The following is a 27,978-nucleotide window of genomic DNA, read 5'->3' as shown; positions in this document are numbered from 1 at the left end:
AAGCAAAAATCGAGGTAATACTTTTGTAATTTGGGAAAGTATTTTTTGTTGACATCGAATGTTAGGGCAAGTATACACAAGTGCAAATGCATTTACACATTTGCATTTTTTATTGATCCAACTAATAAGCAATAAATCCAACTATTTGGGTGTTTATATACGCATGGGCGCATCAACATCAAGTTTTATTGAATTTTGTTTCTCACATTTTTTTAATCGATCTCACGATTATTAGCCAATTTAGCCAATTTTTTTTTCTTTTGTTTTTAATAATTTTCCTTAATTATACATAGATTTAACTTAAATTTACGCTTTAATTCATTGTTCTTTAATAAAGAAACATTTAAAAAGGATTCAAAAGATTTCAAATGAACGATTATGATGACATTGCAATTGTTTTCTTCCTATTTCTATACCTTTTTCCAAAGACAAATCAATGTTAGTATCACTAGAAATTAAATAAATTTTTTAATTTAATGTGTCGTTAAACGCAGGATTCCCTTTCAAAACGACGATTAGTTTTTTATTTTTATTGTTGACCCGAACCGAGCAAATCGTTTTGACTTGCTCATATACCAACAACATCAACATAAATTTTTACAATTGCTGTTCTTGGTATATGACCAATTTTTTATGATTTGAGGATGGGCATTTGAGTTTCATTTATTTTATTTTTTTAGCAACAAAATATATTTTCCAATTTTTAGACGTTTGAATCGAGTTGACGGTAGTTCATAGCTTGCAGTTAAATTATTCTGTTAATATTTGGATTTAATAAATTATGTTAATTAGCAGAATCATTGCAACAGACAGGTTTTAAACAAAAATCTCATAAACTTTTCGAGGATGTCATTAAAACGAAAAAATAAATTAAACTAAAAACTGTTTGAATAGAAAGTTAGAAAGATTTTAATTTCATTTCACTGTCCAAATGATTTTTGATTTTATTCTTGAAAAACGTACCGGAATATGCAGTCAAAATCATCTCAAATATGGAAAATCAAAATCAATTACCGGAACATTTCACATAATCTTACAGAACTGATAGTATACAGTTTGCGCAAATGACGTACAATTTATAAGTAAACCTCCAGAACGTCTTGTATGAAGATGTGATGTACAATTTCCATCTTATAAGTTGATAAATTATACGCCATTTGCGTAAACTGTCTCATATTCCCATTGCATACTGCTTCAATATCTCCGGATTAATTTAATAGAAAATGAACATGATTGCTTGATTTAATCAAAATTCCGATGGAGAGGAGATGTAAATTTTAAAATGTCTTATCAATCATATCAATCGTAAGTTGTGTGTTGGTAGGCATTACAATTTTTACCGTTTGAAGGATAACAATTTGGAATATCGAACGAATCAAAAAACATTTTGCGATGTGAAGAATACATAACTATCTCACTAACTGATAGCTGACCATTTTAGTTTTAGAAATCGTAGAGCCCCAATAGGTTCAGTTTTCACAACATATCAAATTTCGATCCAACTTAAAAGAATCTTTCAGACACGACATTGTTGAATCTGTTACATCGTTTAATCTAAATTATTTTTAATATTTTGATACAAAATCTTTTACTTCATTAGTTTCATCATGCATTTCGCTATAAAATATCGCATTACCCAGAGGTCATTGCTTATTTTTGTCGTCACTGTTGCTAACAGATGACATGACAGTCTGTAAGGTCAAATGACGCTTCATCTTATGAAATATGGTCAATGTGATTCTATGTTTCCCATTCCTGTAATTAAATCAAGCACGTGACATTTTCAAGCTTTCTATTTTATTGGAAGAATCAATTGTTTCAATCACTCTGTTGGACGTGGTGTTTTTCAAAATGCTTGCAACGGGTGAGCTATTTGATAGCATTCACAGAAGTCTGTTTAACGGCTTGTGAGCATGCAATTTTCAGTAATAATATTTTTACTCGTTGCATCCCATGAGAACTCATTTTCTTCACGGGTGGTATTAACAATCGTTTATGTGATTTTGCGAGCAAAATGCCCTACATCTGGCTTTTGAAGATTATTATTTTTGACCTGTGCAGTTGCAGTTTTGACCTGTGCCACACTTGTCACAATAAAATCTCCGAACCAGTAAAATGTCCAATTTGCACACTGCATAATTGCCGATTTTTTCATGACTACTAGTAAGAAGAAATGTCTGTCACGTTTAAATTTTGGAATAATAAAATATTTTGCCAGCACAATTGCTCGTGGAGTTTATTGTGGTTCAAGAAATAATTTTCCCTAATCAAATAAAAATTATCAAAAAAAAACTATAAAAAAACAACCAACTGGGACCAATTTACTTAAAAACTAATAAAAAAAGAAAATAAAAAACAACAAAAAATCAATAAATAATAAATGAGACATTCAACATGTAATAATAATATCAATAGAATTTTTTTGCTTGTTCTTTTCGTTTCCCAATTCAAAATTTCACTCTTAATACTTAAACACATCCAAAGACTGAGTATTTCTTCTGCTGCTTTGTTGTCTGCTTATACTTCACTTAACCGTTAAGTAATTTTTTCTTGTTTATCCATAATAAAATTCAACTTACATTTAGACTTATACCACAAGCTTATAGTAAATACTTAAACCTAATAGCTTTTCGAACACTGATTAGAGATTTGGTATAAAATACTGGTTCTGATATAACAATTTAAACTTTTTTTTTGTATTTAATTTAATCATTTAATCGAAATGTTTATGTTGTAGTCAATATATGAGTATAATAAAATAAAAAAAGATTTGCTGAATGGAACATACAACATAAAATAATGGAAAATTACTAAGCACAAAAATCAATGTGTAGTCATTCTAGGTTCAGTTATATTACGCGACGACAAAATCATTTTTGTTGTTTTAATGTTTTAACAGATGGATAGCACGATGAAGCTTCCTTGTGTGCACTGTGCACACAGTGTATATAGGGCATCTCCATCTATGAATTTCAGTTTTCGATTTGAACGCATAATTTCGACAATGTATAAAGCGTCCGATTTTGTCAGAGCGTGCAATGCGTTATTTGTGAATGGGTAAATTCAATTCAAAAAGTTTTGGTTAGTCAAAGGCGGCTCACACATGTGAGATAAATAAGTTAATTTGAAAAGTAATTTAAAAAGTATTTTCCAATTAACCGATATAACCGGTTGGACCGTGACTGTGTTGAGTTGCAACGGTGCCATAATACCCGGTAAAAATCTGTGTTAAACAGCACCATTAATAACTGAAAATCTGATGGGTGGTACCACTTTACCATGAAAAAATGTCGTAAAATACCATCGATTATAGGCAATTGCCGAAGACAACTAAAAGTTACTATAACAGAAAATCGTTGTTGCCGAAAACTATTCAGAAAATTAAAAAACGAGTCAATCATTTTGAACGGACACAGGTCAAAAATCAAAAATGTACTGAGCAGCGACAATAAAAATTATTCTAAGTTAACCCCTGTGGGTATGACCTTTATATAACTCACAGTTAATACATTGACTTCAAGAAAGTGTGTACACTTAAAGCGTGGCTCCATCTGTTGAAAATATTGAACGAAAGAGTCGAAAGCTTCTGCTTTGTTGTTGTTGTTAAAACAACTTCAAAGCGTTACCAAATTTTGCGATTATAGTTTTGATCCTTTGATGGTCAGTTCAATTAATAGGAAAAATTACACACTCAATGTGCTCTCTGCAACTTAGAAAGCTTTCAATCAACTTTACGGCATTTATTCACTTGACTGTATTGTTAGTTTATTTTGTTTTTTGGAAATAATAATTTGTATGATAATGATAGTAACAGTTAAACTGAGTCCGATGTTATACATTATGTAAGTGTGTGTGTGTTGTCAATGGCTACAAATATACATACGAAATAATAATACAATTTTGCACGTACACAAAAAATAAAAAATAAAACGAACGAACGGATGCACTGTAAAAGAAATATTCATCCTAATGTAGTCAGTAATACATTTACAAACAACTCGACCAAAAAAAACACTGAATTCACTTAATCCATTTATCACATAAAAACAAAACATTTAACGAAAATTTCAAATCGATAAATTTTCATGCGATGAATTTGACTACAACCATAACAACCAGTATTGTAGACCAGTTTATGCTCATAGCAACTGCATCTCAATAGTTTCAAATGAGATCAGAACTCTTGCGGATACTTGGAAGAATCAGTGTTGCTAAATATTGTGCTGTCCTGATTGTTCTGGTATCCTTGATATGGTTCTTGATACAGTTGATTGAGTCTCTAACCAGTGCCCGAAAAGTGCCACGCGTCCTATGCACTCAAATGCGCAAATTGCGATGGATGAATATCAAATTGATATGGATGTCCATATGGTGACATATGATAAGGTACAATGTTCATTGAAGCCATTTTATGTTCTTTTTTCCATTTCATTCGTCTATTTTGGAACCAAATTTTTATTTGACGTTCGGTGAGACATAGTGCATGTGCAATTTCGATTCGTCTTCGTCTCGTCAAATATCTATTAAAATGAAATTCCTTTTCTAATTCCAATGTTTGATACCTCGTATACGATGTTCTTTGTCTTTTCGTTTCACCATTTGCATTCACAGTACCTAAAAGAAAATTATGTTTACGTTAGTCGGATGGATATTGGTCGTTTTTCATTTTATAGAGAACTTTAATAGCTATTTTCGCAACAAGTGACGAAAAGTAGGACTTTCCGTTCCTTTATTGCAAAAAATGTTGTATACAACTCAATAATAAATGCTTTTTACATGCTACATGCGTCGAAACCCGTACTTTTCATGTTTTAAGCACTTCTTTCGACGCCCTCAGCATGTAAAATCCATTGCATAACTCGGGATAAAAATGAAAAGTCTTGTTTTAGTGTGTTTATTGACATCGGCTTCGCCTCGGTTCAACAAAATTCACACGAAAACTCTATTTTTCATCTTTCTATCCCTAGTCATGTAAAATACTATTTAGGCACACGATGTGTATTGTCACACTGTGACAATCTATATATCATATAAATAACTATTTCATCACACGTGTCTAAATGGAACTTTTACGCAATAGATGTGAAAATTGTCAACCCGAGGTGAGGCCGAGGTTGACAACATATCGTAAGTGCATGATTCCAGTTTAGGCACTGGTGAGGAACAAGATTTTATGTACAGTAGTATGATTCTTGCTTTTATACATATCCATTTACGCGATACCTCGATCGACTTTTCTTTTTAAATTTCAATAGAGATGAAATCTGTCCAGTCTTACTTGTAGTATTATTGTGGAACTAAAAGTAAATTTTCAATCCAATTCATGTTATTCACGTTATCGTTGTAATCGACCAATGATACAAAACTTTATTTTAACTGGTCCAGGGGTGGCGTTATCTAATATGCAGAACAAACACCAAAACAAACAAACAGAGCATAATTAAATTACTCTTCCCTTGTACAAGAAGTATAACTGAGATTAAACTTTCACTAACTACTTGACACCTCGTACGTAGTAGTTAGCAGTCTGATTCTAAATCACTAATAAAATAGTTTTTAGGACGTCAGGATCCGGAGCGATCCCAATTTTAAGTCAAATGAAAAATGCATTGGTGCGAGCGAGATAAAACTGTAACATCATTGCATCTCGCTCGCACCAATGCATTTCCCATTTAACTTAAAATCTGAATATTTTATTGGTTATTTAGAATCAGGACGAAAAACTGCCTATAGGTTTTCAAACTCGTACGACATACGAGGTATACACCATAAATGAAGTAGTGAATTATTTATAAAAGGTCGAGTGGAAAAACTAACATTAATTGGATTATCGGTTCTTTAAATTTAATGAATGTATACAATAATAACATTTCTCTCAACTCAGTGACGAAAATTTTATTTTGAAAAAAGTAAAATCTCAACAACGACCATAAATGTTTTTGGTTTAAACAAAAAATAAAACTGCTAGTCACAGTTTGACCAATTCTGTGAAAAGTTAGCAGTTTCTCCAACTTTCCTTAAGTATGGTTTCCACTCAACACAAAGTACTCCGTGTGAGAGCCGTAAGAGAGCGAGCTGTCAAGTAAACAAAGAAAAATTGAACAAATTCAATTTTATCTCTCACATTGAGCTAACATATTTGTGGTCGTTGTTTCGGTTTAACCTGTAACTGACGGCAAGCACATTAAAGTGCCCATTCCACTTAAAAAAAGTACGCCGTGAGAGAGCCGTTAGAGCGCCGTGAGAGAGCAAACTGTCAAATAAACAAAGAAAATTTGAAAAAATTCAATTTTGTCTCTCACACGGAGTACTTTTTTTGGTAAGAGGAAACTAAGCATAACAGTTTTAATATTCAAACTATTACTTGATTTGATCTAAGATTTGATCAGTCAGAGCTTGTCGTTTATTCTTTCTGTCGTTGTCGTTAACAGATGACAGCCATCCGTAACAGGTTAACATTTGTCAAAAAACGTTCTGGTATAATACGAAATAAGAGAAGAGAGCTTTTTATAAAGGTTTCAATAGTGTTGTAATTTTACAATATAATGGACAGTTTGCGCAAATGACGTATGATTTATAAGTTGGAAATTACAAGTAACCTTTCAACTCGTAAGTTGACTTAAAAATTATACGTTATTTGCGCAGACTGACTATTCTCAAAAATACTCGCTTACGTTATTGCATCTTGGGTTGCAACTATTTCTTGCAACTATGCTTAAAAGTTAAAAGTCAGAATTTTCTTTACCTGAAAATTAGAATAATATTTTCTAGCGAATAAGTGTAGTATGGCAAATTAAAGACGGGTTGAAGAAAATTCAAAACTGTCAATGAAAAAGCCTAGGTTAAAATAATAACGCAGACCACCATAATTTCACTGTGAAATAATAGCAAAAACTGTCGGTAACTTCAAATGTATTTCAATACAAATTTTCAACTGAACTGAAATGGTAGTAAAAGTTTTACAGTTCAGCGGATTTTTTTTCGATACTAATCTCCTCAGATTAAATAGACGGAAAAGTCTGAAAAGACTTATATGTGCAAACAAAAATCAAACAGTCAAATCTGGGAAATTTGTTCTTATATAAGAAAATTTGAGTTAAACCTAACAAAGTTGAGAAAGAAGTACTAGATTTTGTATATAGATGTTTATACAACTTGGATCGAAAGAGGTAACAGATTGAACAATTATATTGGTGCACTCTATTTTACATAAAAATATGTTTACAGTGATGTGACACACTGTCAAGTTTCAGTACCCTATTTAGAGTACCACTAACGCTTGAAGTGGGTTGTGTTCACTTATGTTTTCTTCATTTCGTGTGGTACTGTACCTATAGGAATCGTCGGCGTGTACGATTATATAAATTAACCATTAAATTAGCGCCTTTTCTATATGCTCTACATGTACTCATTATGCTATTTATGGTAAAAAGAAAAACAACCTCAGCGTTTTTAATCGATGAAAAACAATGAAAATTGTGCCGCCAAACCGCAGAAAAATTGTCAACATTTTTGAATTTTATGCTATCCAAACGCACCACACCGATCAGATACTATTTAAGTAATATCATGTCTACGCATGTTTGACATGTAGAATGTCTATAGTCTATCATTTGGGTCTTTCGGGAGAACGGAAATTGTAAGAGTCTTGTACACTCTAGAGAATCACATCACATCTAAAAATAGTGTTTGAGCGTAGAGAGATAATAATAGACAACATACAGAGATTTGATTTTGATTTCTATTATGATATCCATATCCTGGGCGCTGTTTTGCTGTTTTCATTCATTTATTTTTAATTTGATTAAAAATTGTCGGCCAATTATAGAAAATGTATTATGGAAAATGTGGACAGTGGAAAAAGGATATTTGGTGTTGTTTTTGTTACCCGAATTTCAAAATTATCATGAGCATCAGATACATTTAGTTTAAAATCGTCTGAAGATATTTTTTCAATACAATTTGCATTACGTTATGGTGCATCACAGATACAAGAAACGGCTTTAAAACTTTTTTAAAAGAGTTACTACTAAGAGAAAACCATGTGGTAAGTGTTCAACAACAACATCATTACTCATTGGTTTTTTTTCCTGTCTGTCTCTCTATCTTCCAATTTCAACTCATGACAATGCCTAATCAGTCTGTCAATTTGTGTCTGAGACAGTGGGTTCGACATCATTATGTCTTCAATCGTCACAAAAATAATTTCCCAAACGATGACAGCCTAATTAAATCGGCCACTTACAATCGTATTAAATCGGTCACCAAACTCAATTAATTCAGCTGTCTGGAGTGATGTCTTAAAACACACCAAATTATACTCGAACCATGTATATAAATAGACATTGGGGAATTCTACAATTTCTTTTTTAGTATACCAAGTTTGTGTTGCCGTTCATTCAATTCTATCAATTCACTTCTGTTTCATCTATTCAATATGGGTTAATATACCTACACATTTCCCATCGCAGAAAAGAAAAACATGACCCCAAAACCAATATATCCCATACAAACATAAGTGTATGGAAGGAAGTTTCTACTGGAATGACTGAATAATATAATAAGGAACAGCGACATTCATCAATCAAACTATACCATTTTTCGTGACAGACGTACATAATAACATAGCACTTAAATGAACCGACTGAATCAAAATCGGTAAATAGAAATTCAAACAATATAAACGAAAGGAAGGAAGAAAAAAAAGTAAATTCTTCTGTATTTTTTTGCGGGAGAAGAAGCAGAAAGGTTGAAAGTTTGTCGATTTAGAGGGTTATACAGATATTGTTTATGTTTATATAGAACTTATAGAGATATTATTCTTATATATTATTAATGGTTTTCTGTGGAGTTGAGATAGGTTAGTAAGTCTACATCGATTTTTATTTTGTTCTTTCCAACGTAACAACACACAACAATACAATTGAGTTTCATATTCTCTTTTTTTTGATATTGCATGCACACCTACCATCACGAATAATATTTCGAAGACAAAATTCTGTTTCGACTGCAAAAATTTGCGTATACATTTCAATTGAAAATAATTTTTTTTGCGGCAAATTCAATGGAAATGTTAACTTTTGACTTGTTGTTACAAGTCAAAAAAAGTAGATTTTGATTTTTAAAAAAAATTGGCCTCTTCACTAAACAACCAACTGTACTATTGTTCAGTTCGGCCATTTGATTTCTATATCTTCACGATATGATCATTTCATTGTTTTGTTGTTTTACACGCTGGTTAGTACTTTTTATACTCACACCTATCAAAGGTACGGTACTTTAACATACTATTATCATGTCGGATGTCGGAAATGTAGGGAAGTCGATTTAGAAACGGCCACAAGTCTATATATCACACGTGGGGTATAGCGTTATGGGTCAGTTACCTTTTAAAATGTTTTTTTTTTTGCTTTCTGTTTTTTTGTTTTGAGATTTGTAAAATGTTTTCAAATTTTAAAAGATCAATAACAACAGAAATGCACACGAAAATCCGTCTCTTTTTCGCTTCATTTTCAATCATATTAAAGAAAATATAAATAAATTCGTTACCACAGACAGAATCAAAACAATGCTTCAGTGCGTCTACGTATAAATGTTCAGAACAGTAATTATCGTCTGAAGAAAATACGAAAATTCAATGATGATGATAAATATCGGATATTGAATGAAAGTTAATTCTCCACTTTATATCCGCATTCTTACATATGGTCAACTATATTTCGTTTTGAATTAAATTCTATTAAGTTTACACAACTGAGACATTCGCCAATGCTGTGTTTCATACTATACAATATACAGCCTATACACTAGGCCTGTTCAAATTTGAAAAATTATTTTAGATTGTATCGGCATGCTATCAGAGAGTTAAAATGGTTCAAAAAAAGAGACCCTAACGTTTTTTTATAATTTTTTAAAGCGTTTTTGATCTGGGGAGGTTCGTTTGAAGGAAAATTCTGAGTTTGGCTGGTTTTTAGACAGTTTTCGACACTAAACTCAACCAAAACATCACTTATAAACGTGGTAACTTATTTGTTGTCAAAGGAAATGCAAAATAAGAGTCTCGTTTTAAATATGAGCGAATTTGGTCAAGTGGTGTGAGAGAACCAGCTTGAGAAGCTCTTGCAATCGGTGTCAGCGTGAAAGGGTAATCTCGTTTTTGAGTGTTACGAACCTCATCAACATCAGTGATATGGGCGTCAAAAGATGCGTATTGAAACACACTTTCAGGGAAAAAAAAGTTTTTGAAAATCGGTCACGTGGTTCAGTTGTGATAGTCGAAAGAGTGAGTCTAAATTGGCGAACTCGCATGCACAGCGATGGTTAATTTTCATCAAGTAACTTATGTGATTCGTAGCTTATATGAACATGATTATTTTTCCAGTGTTAAATGCGAGTCTGACCCATAAAATTGGCTTCATAAGTCAATTGGTAAGTGACTGAAAAGCGTTCTGTTTGAGCGTGCTCAGGACCGGTTCCACGATTTTACTAAAATCCATTATGCAACAATTACTACTTTCTCAACGAACTTTCATAGTTCGTACTTCATACTTTCGTAGTCAAAAGTGTTAGAATGTCAAAATCAAAGCAGTCGCAGTAGTAATTCTAGTAAGCCGGCGCCATAGTTGTGAATTACATTTTGATTTTTGATCTTTTTTTTTTTAATATTTACTATGTCGAATAAACCGGGAACAAGTAAACGGATTTCAGATCCAAGTTCCAAGAGAGCTCGAAAGCGATCGAAAAGTGAAGTGCCGACCGAAATTTCGAGTTCTAGTCTGTCTGAAAGTGGAAGCAATACTTTGGCAGGAAGTGAAAGTTCGACGGGCTGTTCAATTTCGACTCAAGATTCCTCCATTTTCGCAACTCCGGCGAGTACGTCTCAGGCGGATTCTTCTGGATTGTCAACTACTATTGTCTCCACTCCTGCGACTGCTTTGATTTTGACATTCTAACACTTTTGACTACGAAAGTATGAAGTACGAACTATGAAAGTTCGTTGAGAAAGTAGTAATTGTTGCATAATGGATTTTAGTAAAATCGTGGAACCGGTCCTGAGCACGCTCAAACAGAACGCTTTTCGGTCACTTACCAATTGACTTATGAAGCCAATTTTATGGGTCAGACTCGCATTTAACACTGGAAAAATACTCATGTTCATATAAGCTACGAATCACATAAGTTACTTGATGAAAATTAACCATCGCTGTGCATGCGAGTTCGCCAATTGAGACTCACTCTTTTGACTATCACAACTGAACCACGTGACCGATTTTCAAAAACTTTTTTTTCCCTGAAAGTGTGTTTCAATACACATCTTTTGACGCCCATATCACTGATGTTGATGAGGTTCGTAACACTCAAAAACGAGATTACCCTTTCACGCTGACACCGATTGCAAGAGCTTCTCAAGCTGGTTCTCTCACACCACTTGACCAAATTCGCTCATATTTAAAACGAGACTCTTATTTTGCATTTCCTTTGACAACAAATAAGTTACCACGTTTATAAGTGATGTTTTGGTTGAGTTTAGTGTCGAAAACTGTCTAAAAACCAGCCAAACTCAGAATTTTCCTTCAAACGAACCTCCCCAGATCAAAAACGCTTTAAAAAATTATAAAAAAACGTTAGGGTCTCTTTTTTTGAACCATTTTAACTCTCTGATAGCATGCCGATACAATCTAAAATAATTTTTCAAATTTGAACAGGCCTACTATACACTGAATAATATTCTGGGCCTTTTGATGTGGTCTTGCAAAAGTTCTTGCAAAATGGTTGTTTATGACTTCGAGTGCAAAGTATTTTAATAGGTTTTAGATGTATAATTATGACACGAGACCGCAGTCCATGTGTCATAATACGCATTGTGAGCCTAATAAAGTCCTTTACTCTTAGATTCATACAACGATTTATGAAACAGACATCAAAAGCTTCCATATTTTGCACGTTACGATGCTGCGTTGCCAGAGCTGGACTGGCTACTGAAAGGCGTTCCTGTGAAATGTAGGAAAAACGCTTGATACAGCAAAAAGGCCCTTGAAGTGAAGAAAATTAAAGGGGACATCTAAAAGGCCATGCCGGATCTGTGCGTTGCATAAAATATTTTTCTTTCAACAATTTTGTAACTTCTTTAAATTGAACTACGATTATCGTGGATTTCATTCAAACCCCCTCTAGAAATGTAAGAATTTCGAACAATTTACATGAATCCAAGTTTTGGCAAACTTCAAACATTTGACATCTGAGGATTTTTTTCTGTTGTGACGGCGGTATTAAAGCATTTACGGGACTAAGAACGTAAAAGCATCATGTGAAGATATTCGACATGAAATTCGTGGTATATGTATATAGATGGTCGAGGTTTAGTTTGCTGAGATAGACCTTTTAAGTTGAAAAAAGAGTAGATGGTCTGGGGGCTGAATTGACAGCTTTTCATTATTTTCATTCACTTTCGTTAATTAAAAAGTTAAAGTGAACGAAAATAATGAAAAGCAAACCGATTACAGCTGTCAATTCAACCCCCCAGACCATCTAGTCTTTTTTCAACTTAAAAGGTCTGTACTGACCATAATTTGAAATTCACATATTTTGAAAAGCAGGTAAGTCATTTGTTAGCGGTAACTAGTACAAAAATAAGCAGAATATCAGTTGAAACTAATGAAGTAAAAGACTTTCAATTTGTTTAGATGAAAGAAATAATTTAATAATTATACGATTTGTACTCTGTGGGACAAAATGTAGAACTATTGTTGTTCTTGTGTTAAATTTATTGATCTTAGGTGAAGGCCAACAATTGCATGATCATCTGTTTTCATCGTTATAGAGCAAAATAGACCCTAATTGAAACCAATCAGATTTTCTAAGCTACTGCTCATTTGTGATCGTTAGGCTAAAACTTTAAATTTAATTGATTAAACATTACATAAACGGGTCATATTACAATTAAATCTGTTACTTCATTTGTTTAAAGTATCGTCCAGTATTTATCCTATATATCCTATATAAGTGAGCTAGTCAGAGTTCATCTTGTCGTTTGTCGTCTTTGTTGACAACAGAGGATAGGCTGTTTCATTGGTTTCAGAAATGTGTATTGAACTATCATTATGTGCTACATGCGTAACCATGACTTGTTTGATTACATAGTTTTTTTCCCGTGCATATTTGAAGAAATTTACATTTTACCTAACATAATATCCACTTATCCACAAAAGAAAAATTTTTGAAGCTAACCTCACTGAATGGGAAGATGTTTGACGGTTATCATTTACATTTATCCACATACAATGCATCGCTGTATTTACCATCTACACGAACAGTGAGAGAATTTAATGTTTTTACTATTGAAATAAATATTTAAATATACTAAAAATTCTAACCTTGACAAGGTTATAGAATAATGTGCTATATTTGAATAAAATTTGTCATCCAAATGAATAAAGACATCTTGTCACAATCAATTTCTGGGGTAATGTGCTATAGAATTGGACATTCTTTGTATATTCGTACGTATAGTTTCTCAACGTTAAACAATTTCAAATTGAATTGTGAATGGCTACATTCATAATATGGTCTCTCGCTCTCTACATCTATCCTTTATGATATTTTCTTATATGCAGCAAATGTGATTATATAGACTCTCTAATCGTTATAGATTATCGTGACGAGAGCGGCCAGCTAGACAAATTACTACTTAATCTAATAATTTTCTAATCATTTTGATGTTAATAAAATTACGTCATCGTCATCACGAAAACATATTCCGTTTTCTTGTATTTCGTTTCGTTTTTGTTGCTTTCTTTCAAACCGAAATTCTCGGTTACAGTAAAATTTTGAAATGTCTTCGGCGGTGACATGAACCAGGATTGATATTTTTAATTTGTTTTGACAGCATGTTAACGCGAAGTTCATCGAATGAACAGCTGTGAAGAATACTTGTTTCACAACGAATGGATGCACTTGTGTACAAATCTGCGACACATCACAACATATTCCCAAGGAAACAAAAAACGATTTTGAACTTGTTGATTGAATTTAATACATTTTTGAATATGGTGTACGGCTTTAAAATGTTGTCACATTCAAAAGTTAAATTTAATTTCACGAGATTGTCGACGAAACATTTTTTTTTGCGAATTTTTTTTTATTTCGTTAAGGAATTTTGAATGTTTGTCGAACTACGTAAATAATTGAGTGTGATGTGTAACGAAACAGTTGAAGAGGGAATTTTTCTCAGCTTGAAGCCAAAATTAGTAGAAAAGAAGCTTTGACAATTTTACACCTCACTTGCATCTCAAATTTATGTGCAGAGTGACAAAAAGCGTCACATATATGGTACCCTAAAACAATGAACGTATTTAAGATGGTACTGCTGGATCATAAAAGTGGCATAGTATAGAATTTGGTACTGGTTTTACCAGAGTGAAGGTATTTCACAAAGACTAAAGTACTGAAAAAAATTTCGACGTCTCTAAAGGCTGGAGGTTTTAAATCAAAAAATTAACATTCTATTAACACAATCATCCCCTCCTAATACAAGTTCAATGCCCTAAAAGAGTTTTATCGCCTTACTCCTAATTTATTGTCGTGTCTCATTGAGATTTGTCTCAACTGTCAACATCATAATATATGATGTGGGTCTGAGACGTTGGACTTTGACCTTCAGGAGGTACTATTTTGACCGCTTTTTAATTGTTAGTAAGTGTGAGTTACTCGTCACAGATCGTAAATGAACAAATGCTGAAAATAAACATCTTGTTTGCTTGGTCATCTTTTGACGAAAACGAAGTACAAAACAAGCGATGACTGCTCTATGTAAAAGTTTATGTTAAAACTGAGGAAGTAACAGATTTTACATAAAAGTTTAAAGAACAAACGGAACAGATTTAATGATAGCAGGTTATACGATTTTTAAAAACTCTAGAAGTTCAACAACATTGCACCACTCCAAGTACTATGGCCAAATCGGAGTTATTTAATAAAAATTGCTGAAATCTGTAGAAATTTAATTGAATTTACCGAAAATATACTTTGAGTACATTTTGGTCAATCTCAGTAATTTTCAGTGATTTCAGTAAATAAAGTCCTTAAAGCGACATAACAGTTTCCAAATATTGTTGGATCAAATTGATAAATCAAACGAGTTTTACAAAAAAAAAATTGCAGTTCTTTAAAAATTGGGCAAAATTGGAATTTTCTCGCTGCATTTCTTGTCATCGCGGGATCTCTATCGATCCCAACCGGACACTCTCCAATCTAAACTTGTACCCCAAACTGAGATTTAGTCAAAAATTGCGCTAAGATTTAGCTTCAATATGGTCTGTTTCGTTCAACTCTAGTAAATTAACCTTATAATTTTGAATTCTCCAATTCACTTACAATCCAAACTTATATCCCTGCCAAAATACGTTTAAGGTTCAAAATACTTCATAAATCGAAGTAATTGCTTAATCTACAATCAAATGTTCAACAATGAGAAAAAAGTGATGGTGGCACGAGTGAACAGGTTAATGTCGAACACACAGCCTTTCGGGCAAATCAAGAAATTACCCATACATATAAGAAAACGATTTGAGATTGTTAAAAATTGGTTTTTCTTCCGATTTCATGCTTAACAAAAAAAAATCGAAATAATTTAAAAATGTGCTGCAAGACACGGAGAATAACGTGAACAGTCATTTATTATCTTAAACAGGCATAAACCTACAATTTAGAACTGTGGTTTTTGCTTAAGTATTCGCAAAATACGTTTACCGAGCTTTGGTGCTCAATTTAAATTTTTGTTTTGGTCAGCAATGAAACGAAATGGTCATCGAACCTTTTTCGTTTCGAAATGAACTTTTTGGATAAAAAAAAGAAATTTCGATTTAATTGTATGAACCGAAGTGTTTATACACAAATGCACAAATTCGTTCAAATATTGGCTGCGTTTTCAAATATTGTGTGGAACGCATTCATTATTCGTATAACTTGAAACACCACAGATGTGAAAAGCATACCAAAAATAAAGAATCCAAAATTTCTTCCTCTTTCGTTCACCTTTACCAACTTTTTTTTTATTTTAATTTGAGGCAATCATTTACTTCTATAGCATCAGGCGATTGACGATCGATCGACCGATACAATGTGGGATATTGTGCCAATATGAAAAATCAGCAAAAATCAGGATATAAATGCGATCTTATATCCCTCTAGGGCAGTGGGGTGGTAACTACTATACTCTCTTCAATTAAATAATGACAAATTGTAATCAGCAAACTCGAAAGAATTTATTTATTAAATCGACTTCAATATCCTGGCAATGTTCTCATTTTTCTTTTTCACAATCGTTTTGTAACTGGGAGAATTTACTGAAAAGTTTAAGTTTTGTAGTCCGTATAATCATTTTTAGGCTTAATTTCTCAGACACTTAAGAGTAATTATACCTAGAGAGGAAATTTTTACGACGAAATGTGGTCCAAACATCAGTTTGTATAAGATACACATTTCGTATAATTTTACTACACCAATACATGTATGCGTTGACGCTATTTCGCTTTTAATAATTCAATTTGCTCTTTTAATTAAAAGGGCCAATACCAATAAACATTTCGTATTTCATGTTGGTACCACATATTTTACGTAATTTTGTTAGAAATTACCTCTCTAAGTATAACTACTCTTAGCTCAGACACCAATCACATCTTGTCACTTCTCACAGAACTCAATAACCAGTACTCTGTTGCCGTTCTGTTGTATTTACCGGTACACCGATTTGATGTCAGTTTAAATTATTTTTTTAAAGAATGTTACACTCAGAGAAATATGGAATCTGAGACAATTCCTTTGTGGATGTGGATTAATTACAGATTTTCGAATTTCGAGTCCAAATCACACTTGTGTAACCTCACGAAATCTAGTACTTAATGTTTAGTTGCTCTTTAGTTTAAGAAAGTATTTAAGAGGATTGACTCGGATATTTAAGAGGAATTTCCACATAACAAATTCGTAGTCTGCGTTTGGATGAAAAATATTATATTTTTGATCATAATTTTCCAAAATTGGAAAACGGGAAATTATCATTTGTTGTTGAAATGTGCTAGCTTTACGAGGAATCTACACATGCCTACATTTGGGAGCAAAATTATTATTATTTTGATGATAATTTTAAACTCGCAATCTTTTTGGAAAACGTACGACCATCGTTTGGTGTTAAACTGTGTTAGCTTTGAGTAAAAATTTAAATGTTTGTGGTAAGCTCAGTCCGAGAAAACTCAAAATATGTGTAAATTTTCGTGAAATATTGAGTTTTCTCGGACTGAGGTTACATCACCAGAAACATTAAAAATTTTACTGAAAGCTAACACATTTTAACACCAAACGATGGTCGTACTTTTTCGAAAAAGAATGCGAATCCAAAATTATCATCAAAATAATAATAATTTTGCCCCCAAATATAGGCAACAATTTAGCCATGTGTAGATTCCTCTTAAATGAAGAATAAAAATGTTTGTGATGATGGAGCATAAGTTAGAGAAAACTTATCAATTCATGAAAATCGATACAGATTTTGAGGATGATTTTACTTTTTCCAATAAGGATGCGAGGGCAAAATTATCATACAATTTTTGCGCCCAAATGTAGGCTACAACTTCGAGCACAGGAAAATTTCATAATTAAAAAAAAAATTGGGACTGTCTGTCCGCACCCCAACATCAGTAGATAATACAGAAATATCGCAGTATTCTTTACTGATCATTTCAGTTTTTTCTGAAATTTTAGAAATACCTGTCCTGTTGAAACAGATACCGTTAAAACATTAAAAACTTTAATTCAATTACATCTAATAACGGCAACAAGATATATTATAATTACTAAATATCCTTGCCCATTTTTCAATATAACGCCCTGCCAAACGAATTTGTGCTTCGAAATTCATTAGCACCCACCACAAACGTTATAAAATCAATAAATTCCATTCAATTAATTTCACTTTGTTTAAACTTGCATAACTTTTAAAAGTGACTGGCTTTGTAGGATATTCATGTGCCGCTGTATATGCTTTCGAATTAACTGCTAAAAATTTCAGTTCGAAATGTTAATCAAATTTCAGATTGCATTCTTAGTTGGTTCAAAACCATTTTGACTTTATATTTTTCAAACACGAGATAAATTGTTTGCGCAATAAAATTGCAGCCGAATTGAACGATTTCGCATTCATATGGTAAAATGGAGAAAATGATTCCTGTATGTCATTTTCCATTGAAAATGTTTCATTTTCTTATCTCAGATCAAAACTAATCTCGGAGCTGGATCAACACAGAATTTTTTAAAAAATACTCCGAAAGCGCTCTAGCGAAGATCTGGTTTAATGGTGAAATGTCATAGGTCACGCATATGTTAGACATAATTAAAAGCAGAAATATTTTACGTTAAGCAAAGCATGATAATAGTTAAGATATAGTACCAGCAACTGATGTTTTTTCTTTGCAGTCAAATGTTTGTGTATAGTAAAGATGCGAAAATAGAATTAAAGGAGCGAAAGTAGAGAAGAGAATTCCATACAATATGAACAAAAATTTGACTTGGGGTATTAATAGGTTCTATGACATTTGTCTTGAACCGGATATTGATTTTTTTTTAAATTCAGTGACAATGACAACAAAAGTAATCAATGACCTCTGGTTAGTGTTAATTTTTATAACTAAATATATGTTTAAACTTATGAAGTACTAGATTTCATAGCAACCATTAATTTTTGTTTAACAAATTGAATGATTGGAATACGTAATTGTCGAGAGTGTAAGGTTTCATTAATATTAAGTGTTCATGGCGCAGTAATAGATCTACAGTTAATGAATCTTCTGGCTATAATCTGTAGTAGTTAAGTCCAATTGTTCTGAACGTAAGTTTCATAAAATTTTTGCAATTCCGGTCCATAATCATCACCTTTCCATGCATCCATTTAATATCGTTTTGAAGGTATTTATTTCACTGTATTCCCGGACACAGTGCAATATGAACTTTTTTTTTCGCTCTCTAAAGAACCTATTACCTTCAACAAATGCTAAATTTTTACAAATACAAATCTTGCATTGACCAGAAATCGAACCCCCGACACCAAAATGTTCTTGAACACAAAGCAGCGACTATAGCCATTGACTACTCGATTTCATTCAACGCGTCTCTTTACATCACATTGCAATGTGTATTATAATCCAGCCTTCTTGATCGTTCAAATGAATTTCTGTATACACAAGAATTTTGGTACAAAATGTAGGACATGTTTTGCATTAGAAAGGTGATTATGGTCCGAAATTGCGAAAAGCGTTGTATCTACCACGGTAGATATGGCGGTATTTTTTCGCACACGACGTCTTGTCGACCTCGGCTTCGCCTAGGGTCGACAATCGACAATACCTACCTTGGTAGATAAATAACTATTCTACTATACTTAAAATAACAACTGATTTTTATCTCACATATAAAATAATATTTAAAAAAAAACCAAGTCGGTGCAAAATCTGTAATTAAAAAATCCAGACAGTACAATATCCATCCAGTCATTAAATTTCTGTAAAATATTTGATCCACATTACTGATTTTATACCATCCAGATTTTGTACCATCTGAATTTTATACCATCCACATTTTGAACCGTCCATATTTTGATACTTTGGATAAATAAAATTCCGGATTTTGGATCCATCATCATAATGCATACTTTCTGTAATATAAAGAAAAGGCGAAATCAAAAATTGGGCAGACTTTTTTCTAATATCAAAATTTCTACGTAATACAGAAGTCTTAAAACACAATTTCTAACTAAGAAAAGTGGACATAACAATAAACGTTAATGTGAATTATATTCGCCGGTCGAATCTATCATTCAAAAATACAGACTTTTCGTGAACAGCTTGTTGCGGACAAATATTTTGTGAGTGATCATTTACAACATTTCAGGTATATGGCACTTAAAAAATAATTATTTTGCGATTGGTTATTTCAATTACATTGAGCCAAAAATGATCTACAGATCAAAACTTGTTTAGAATAATAATATTAAAATGGAAGTGTCATTCTCAATGGGATAATGGGATACATCAAGTTCTGATTGGAAAATAATTTTTATTCTAATTCGGCAAGTCTAACATGACAAACGAATTGGAACTGCCATCATAAAAATACACAGCACCTCAGATTACGTTCTCAGGTAATATTCGAAAAATAAAAAAAAAGCTTGAGCGAGTTCTGTGTAACCATTTTTTGGGATTAGTTCTACCATTTGTATTGGCTCGATTTTTACGTGAATTATTACCAAAATGGACATAAGTTCCTCGTTATAGATATGTTCGCCGACTTAATGATCGTCGGCAGTATGGTTCGCTGATTATTGTGTTTGTTTTGTGTTTTACGTGAATACTTATTTAACGTCGAGCATGAGTAACGAAATAGAACCTGTGGGTTGGATCTCTTTAAGGCCATTAATGACTAACAACAATCAAAGTCGCTTAAACGATCTTTAAACGATGATAGGAAGAATTGTCAGGCTTTCGATTGTATCTGACGGAATATGTACGAAAAATACCGGGAATTGCATCCAAATATTTGTGTAAAAATTAAGTCAAATGAGATTAACAAATGGAACATTCGTTTGCCTCGAACTAGAGATTCTTATATAGCAAAACGATTAGGTAAACTAAAGAAGTACAAGATTGCTCTCAATCTTAACACAATACTTTAGACGAAGAAGTAACAGATTGAATACTGATGTTATGTCACGATTGTCGACGTTAGTTTCTCGTGCTTGATTTAATAATATTATCACAGAAGTGAATTAAGACAGAGAGAAGATTTAGCCACTTGAATCATACTAATGATTCAAACTGAAGACGATAACTACGATCAAGTCATTTAGTTTGTTGTTTAAATGTCTAGATCTAGATCTGTCAAAAAGAAATGCCCCAGCTTGTCAAACAAAACGTTTCGAAAATCACCTAACAAAACTGCGAGCGGCAAAAAATCGCAACTGTCGTCAACGTTAATTTTATGATATAACTATAATGCATAACGCGATGCAACGCCCTACATTTATTTTATTCGCGTTATAAATTAAATCTATATAAGAGCCGTGTGTTAGCTGCTGAATTTATAAATAAATGAATATTGCTTATTAATTTAATACTTTGCTCACTTCGTGTCTTCTATTTGACTGTTGGTTGAGGTTGAGATCAACAATTAAGGTAGAGAAACCGGTTTTCTGGTGTATGGTCTTACCAAACATCTAATTCAGTATTGCATGCACAATATTTTTGCAGATAAGGCTGTTGTTCAAGCATTACGTTTAGTTTTATTTATTTTTTGTGTGTGCATAATGTATATTTTACAAGACTATCAACACCAATATAAATGTGAATAGTTGCAGCCTATTGCATATTTAAGTATGCATGACCTTACGCTAAACAATTTTACAGCTCTTCGAACAAAAATTTTCAATTAATTTTAAATGCTTCAGGCTTCAATTATATCCTACAGTACGTAACCAAGAGTTATGCAGATACGATATTTTGAATTATAGCCCTTCTATTTTGACAATAACATATTGTTTTTTGCAAATAAAATAATAAATAAATAATAAAAAAACGGAACAGAACACCACCAACAACAACAACACAAAATCAAAAACATAAATAAATAAATAAATAAACGTCGAATTACAAATTAAAAATCAGTTCATTAAGGACGAAAATTGCTTTATGCACCGCTGCAATAAATGCAATTTGTTTTTACAGACGCCCATTTGTAAGCATAAAAATGCCATGGTGATCAAAGTATATGGCTGCTAAAATATGAACTTCAAAAGGCGGGAAACAAAAATGAATAAAAAAAAAGTTTTAAGAAACTTTTTTTTTCCATTTCAATTCTTTATTTTTAACATACCTACTAAAATGTTTTGCACGCGATTCCCAATGAGGTAGAAGAATGTATGAGTTGAAAGCATAATCTTTAATGAAAATGAGGCGAAAAAAAAACCTTAGCATATGTGTTCATAAAATTGTATATTCCTTTGCGATAGTTGTTGATGTATTTCTTATAAACTCGACCAACCAAAAGATATATCAGATTCCTGTTAAACTCGTTTTTAAATGCAGTGTTATGTGTTATGTATCTATAACATTCAAGTATTTAGTAAGCAATAAATCGAATTCAGAAATGATTTTTTTACTTTGCAAAAACTAAACAAACAATTTTACAGGAATATGGAAAGGTATAGAAAGGTCGTCAGCAGATTGGTAATGTTTGTCAAGAAGAAATAGTTTTAAAACACAATTTTAGATTCATCAGAGTTTTAAAAGTCATCGATGTTTCAAGTCAATTGCCTCGTTAAGTGCTTCCCAGTCTATGATATTTTGAAGTCAAATTTGAATTCGCTAAGGGATTTTCAAATTTTGTGCCAAAATATCGAAACCGGGAACCATTGACTGGGAATATCGATGACTTTTAAAACCCTAAAAAATCTCAAATATGTTCCGAACTAAAAAAAACCAATTGTATGAAAAATATGCAGGTTCCTTCAGAATGTGCAGAACGTTCGCTAAATACTCTTACAACTTCATACATTTAAAATTAATTCGGCTATTCAAATATATTGATTCCAAGTAGAGTATTTGAGATTTGTCTCAAGGATTAGGCTAGCGTACTAACTGTTCTGTGAAAGCAGTGAGCCAAGTATTTTTTACTTTCTATACAATACTTTCGCAGTAAAATTTTGGAATGAACACTGCAAACTTCGTGAAATTTAATCAAGAATCAACGAATACGAAGAACTAACCACCTTACGTTTTTCGAATCTGTTACTTCACTTGTTTAAAGTTTCATGCAAAATCTTTGGCTTTGTTAGTTTGAATAGTTTTAATAAGCGTTCTGCTATATAAGCGAACTCGGGCTAGAGCTCATCACTTAATTTTGTAATCGTAGTCGATAACAGATGACTATATTAGATGCTCGCTTCAAATTCCCCATCAGTTTTTATGTTGATTTTAGGCCCGAATCCTCTTATTGTAAGTTCTGCTCATAAAAAGAGTGTAATTTTTTTGGACCAAACGAAATCCTTTTAATATTGTAATTTGTGGACATCCCCTAACCTGATACAGTCGGCAGCATATCTTTTATTGTTTATTTCAAATCTTGTACTTCAATTTTTTTAACATGCATTCAACTATATGAAGGACCATATTACCCTGAGCTTGTCATTATTTTTGTCGTCGTTATCGATAACAGATGAATAGCAGTATGTGACAGACTAACATTACTTTGACGACAGTGATACATGGTAACTCAACGGACAAAAGTAATTACTCAGATGCTGCAGCCTATTCTTCATAATAGGCTCAAAAGTTTTAAATCCGTTTGAAGATGTTTTCGAAAAATAAATGCCTGGAAGTCTAACTTTGAGTTAAAATCTTTTTTAGTGAGATTCGATCTTAACCTTTCCAATCTATTATGAACACCAAAGACAACGAATCATCTATTATGGACAGCAAAAACAACATAAGCACACAACCTAAGTTTTGTGATCTTCAATAATCAGTGTAATAGTTAAACAATCGAAGTAAAAGATTTAATAAGCAGTAGTTCAATGAAAATAGTGCGTAATTGAATATATTGTATTCCACTCACTCCTGTACATAAAATCTTGTCAACCTCGGCTTCGTTTCCTCGATACCTTTCGAATAGATTTAACAGATTCAAAATTATAACGCAATACGATTGTGTTTTTTGAAACCTTGGCTTGAATGAAACGATAATTCAAACGTGTGTTCAAATTAAGAGCCAAGTATTTTATTTAATTAGGACATTTCCACGGTCTTACTAAAAGATAAAAAATTTCACCTGTCCAAAAAACCATTACGGAAAAATAGTGCGTACGTTCAGCATCTTCCTTACGAATTAAATATTTCCGGGCATTTTATTCAACAATACCATGGGAGCCCATTTAAAAATTACCACTGACAATAGATTGTCGAAGGTTGAATGTTTAAAATGTGCTAAATTTTTCGCCATAAATTAAATCCTCTGAAATATTAGCACTATTTTCTACATCATAAAACTGTAATATGGTAAATATTTATCTGTTCTGAATAATTATAAAAGCATAAATTTTATCTACGAAATTTTTAAACTAATAGACAACTTTTTATTTAACCTTCACCATAAAAACCGTGTGTTCATTGAATAAACATCTCTCGGATTCTGTGCTCTCGTCCATATTTTGACTTGAAGAAAATTTATTGCTTTATTTTCTCTAACCCCTGCCGTGACAATTTTTTCTTTCTTCTTTCTCTCGGTTCGGATTCATTGTGTTTTTTGTTTCTATTTTCTCAAAAAGAAAAAAAATGTTCAAACTAAAAGATCCCTCTTCCTTATTGTAGTGTTTAGTTGTTCATCCTTTTTTAATAGGGTGCGACAATTATTAAAGAGATTTTGGTATTGTTACAAGATTGGAGCAGATTAATTTCTTTATATGAATAATTTATGTTCATAAAATATAAAAATTATTCATGGATGTCCACAAGCATAATTTATTGCATGATAATATTTCGGTTTTTTTTTTCATTTTATTTTTTATTTAAGTAAGAACATTGCCTGGTATGCTGCGTATAAGCATAATACATGTACGAGAAAAAAAAATTAATATAAAGAATGGAAGTTTACCTATATGGTTCACCTTGCTTGATTTGACAAATGTTAAAAATTACCTTATGTACATATTGTATGGCACAGCGAACATCTTTCGGATTTCAGGCTATGAGTACTTTCGATTTGGAAAATTGTTTCATTTCAAATGGTTGTCGGATTAGATATGGATATTTCGATTGAGATTTCGGTTCGTTATTAAATATTTCTTTTTAGTTGAAAATGTTTAATCATGCGGCAGAAAATGTCGCACCTATTAAAATTACTTCCTTTAAAAATGTTAAAATTAAAATTAATTTGAATAATCTCGTACAGCTGTTTCGTAGGTCTTAAAATTCACTCATTATTTTCAAATGGCAAGTAAGTATTTATCGATACCTTTCTGAGGTAATAAAAACTTCTTCCTCTATTCTTCGTTTAATAAAATAACCTACATGTCACGGTCCCGATCACTGCCTCAGACTTTACACCAACTTCCAATTAAAAAGCTTACTTCCAAAGTTCATCACGGAATTTTATGTGTTATCGAAAACGACTTCAACAAAAGAAATTTAAAAAAAAATGGCTCTTGCGAAAGTTGACCATTACGTGGCAGTTTTCCCCCTGCGAAAATGATCCATTATATGAAAAATATTTTCGGGTCATTTTACATAATCAACTTTGGCATGGGGAAGGAAATAAGCCAGCATAAATTAGGTGTTGCTACTTATTTCGTTAATTCGAAAACAAGCTTTTATCACAAATCTTTTATCTTGTGTTTATCACAAAATTGTTAACTCGTGTAATGAATAACTTTCGCCACATCCAATGTAATCTACTGTTGCATCTAACACTATAAAAGTCTTTAACAGAAGATGCAACAGATGTGGTAACTTCAGAAATTTTACGTTATTTACGTTACTCATAATGTACTATATTATTGCCGGGCACTATTATAAATTGAATTAAAAAATATATTCAAAAGTTCATTGATTCTCTCAGTAAGGTTTACTTCAATGTAAAAAAGAGTGAGGCACAATCAGAATGTTTTTCGTTTATTGAGTTAACTAAAATTCAGTTTTAAATTAGAGCTCTGCGGGCCGGCCGGATGGAACTTAATTTAGTCGAGCTAGAATTTTTCGGGTTTTAAATAATAAAATCGTTCCGACTTGGACCTTTGTGAGTATTGAACGAAAAACTCTTGGAAATTAATTCAATTGAAAAATATTTACAAAAATATAAAGATGCAACTAGTTCTAGAATCAGTTGAAATATGAGAGGTTCTTCGCCATTCAAACTTAGAAAGAATTGGCTGGCTGATAGAAACATTTTTGTTAACAATCCCGACTGGATTTTTAAAAAACGTCGGTCAGCAGAACTCAAATCTTAAATATGAAAATTTAAATAATTTTAAAATCAATAATTACAAACTACTACCTTTCATCAGTCTATATTTAGGGAACGACGCAGATTATTACGATCAATTTTTGACCACATTGATTACGAATATACATGAGTATTGTACATACCGGACATACCTACAAAGAAAATTGAAAAAAAATTCCTGTATAAAATAAAGAAAAGACGGAATTGCATTCTTTTCAAAACTAAATGACACAATTATCACATTGTAGCATTCAATTACATTCACAAGATTCTAGTGATCAAATCTCTGCTATACGATTTTTGAAAAAAAAAAATGGCGATTCTGCAAATAGAATTCTGTGAATGTTGCAGGGCTATTTTTCAAAAACATCGTAAAATTTTAAAAATTTTAGAAATTTGAGAAATGACGTTTTTGAGAAATAGGCCCTGTTGAATAGCATCAATGAAAAGTCCGATAGTCAAATCAAAATATCAAACAACTACAAATAAAAATACCAATGGAATGGGATATTACTTCAAGACCTCTCCCTATACGTCCAAGAGACAGTAAAACCGGCTTAGACACCTTAGAACCCTAGCGGTAAATAACAATTTTATTTTGTTGTTTTTGGTGGAACAAATTTCAATTTGCTGTTTTAAAAATAACACGTTGTGACTAGGACAATATACTGATCCAAAGCATTGACTGATCTAGTAGCAAATAGGCATCTGTTATCGATAGCAATGACAGAAAACCACAAGTGTGCGATAATCTCCTGTTTATATTGTCTTATATAGCGGAATTTATGTCAAAACGAATATACTAACAAATTTTGTGATACTTTAAACAAAGGAAGTAACAGATTCAACGATTACATTACGATACATCTTCTGGTTTCAAAAAGGTTAAGCTAAAACGCTTTCAGATCAATATATCTGATCCTATAATTACGTTGATGGAATGTTTTAAAAATTCAATTCAAGGAAGTATCCATTCGAAGGATAAAAAATTAAGCTCATTTCGTTTGCGGATAAGATATGTAACGTAACGATTTATAACATTTCTCTGTCCCTCGTTTTTTTTTTCTTCCTTCAATTTTTCTTTCGTACATCACTTTAAATTCAACATTTTGCTTCTTGTGTGAGTACATAAATCTTTATATATTTTGCACATAATAAATCCATCCCATAAATAGATAATAAGTATATTAGTACACGAGACACAGGAGAGTGACCCGTAAGTTTGTATAGCACAAACATCAACAAAGTGTACGTATGTTATACCCCGTACAATGTGGAATTACGTGTAACATGGCAGTATGACCCAGTCGATTCAATCCCTAGTTATTTCCATTTATACATTATAATCTTTGAGTCTTTACATCCCCCTTTTATATCATATAGACACTCCAACAGGTGCGTAAATCACTTGGAGTGGATGCTGAAGAATATTGAAATATGGGGAAGCGCAGCAATTATTTTTAAATCATACAAATGAATATTTATAGATATTGTAAACATGCCGTAACATACGTTTCTCCAAAAGTGATTTTATTTGTGGTGAAAAATTATTCAAAAGGCTTTTCGGATATACACACCGTCGAACTGTGTACACTCGATTACTGTATGGTGATGTGGATAGTCGGTTTCGAAAACATGATGAATAGATACAATAGTAAAATACGGTTTAAATTTATGGTATTTGAATCAAGTGTAACTATACCATGCTGACTTATTCAATGAAAACTCAAGCCATATAATTTATTTTAATATTTTTCTCTTGTTCTTAATCCACATCCTCCTTCAATTTTTGATAGGCATGTTATGTACGGGCACGTTAAACACAGAAAAAAAAACATGTTTAGTTTGTGGTTTAAATGTGCTATCACGATTCCGAAGATTTAGTGTTATTAACCTTCAAAATAGGTGAATAAATTTGATCGACTCTGGAAATTCTATAATTGA

The 27,978-nt window shown here is 32.2% G+C and overlaps 1 protein-coding gene across 2 annotated transcripts in view; it reads right to left on the bottom strand.

Moving 5' to 3' along the window:
- Nucleotides 1–2,343: 2,343 nt before the first annotated feature.
- The window catches only part of LOC119085755 (homeotic protein Sex combs reduced), a 45,501-nt gene continuing 19,866 nt past the window's right edge, over nt 2,344–27,978 (bottom strand). The window contains exons 3-4 of one of the 2 annotated variants that reach the window (XM_037196238.1): nt 22,713–22,715; nt 2,344–4,614 (exon numbers count right to left, since the gene is read on the bottom strand). In XM_037196238.1, the coding sequence (XP_037052133.1) occupies nt 4,310–4,614; nt 22,713–22,715 (308 nt within the window). In that variant the 3' untranslated portion in view covers nt 2,344–4,309. The remainder of the gene's footprint in view (nt 4,615–22,712; nt 22,716–27,978) is intronic. The other variant, XM_037196239.1, reaches the window with a different exon arrangement.

Source organism: Bradysia coprophila, chromosome X (assembly GCF_014529535.1).
Source record: "Bradysia coprophila strain Holo2 chromosome X, BU_Bcop_v1, whole genome shotgun sequence".
NCBI classification, from domain to species: domain Eukaryota; kingdom Metazoa; phylum Arthropoda; class Insecta; order Diptera; family Sciaridae; genus Bradysia; species Bradysia coprophila.
This window is presented reverse-complemented; position numbering and strand designations above follow the sequence as displayed.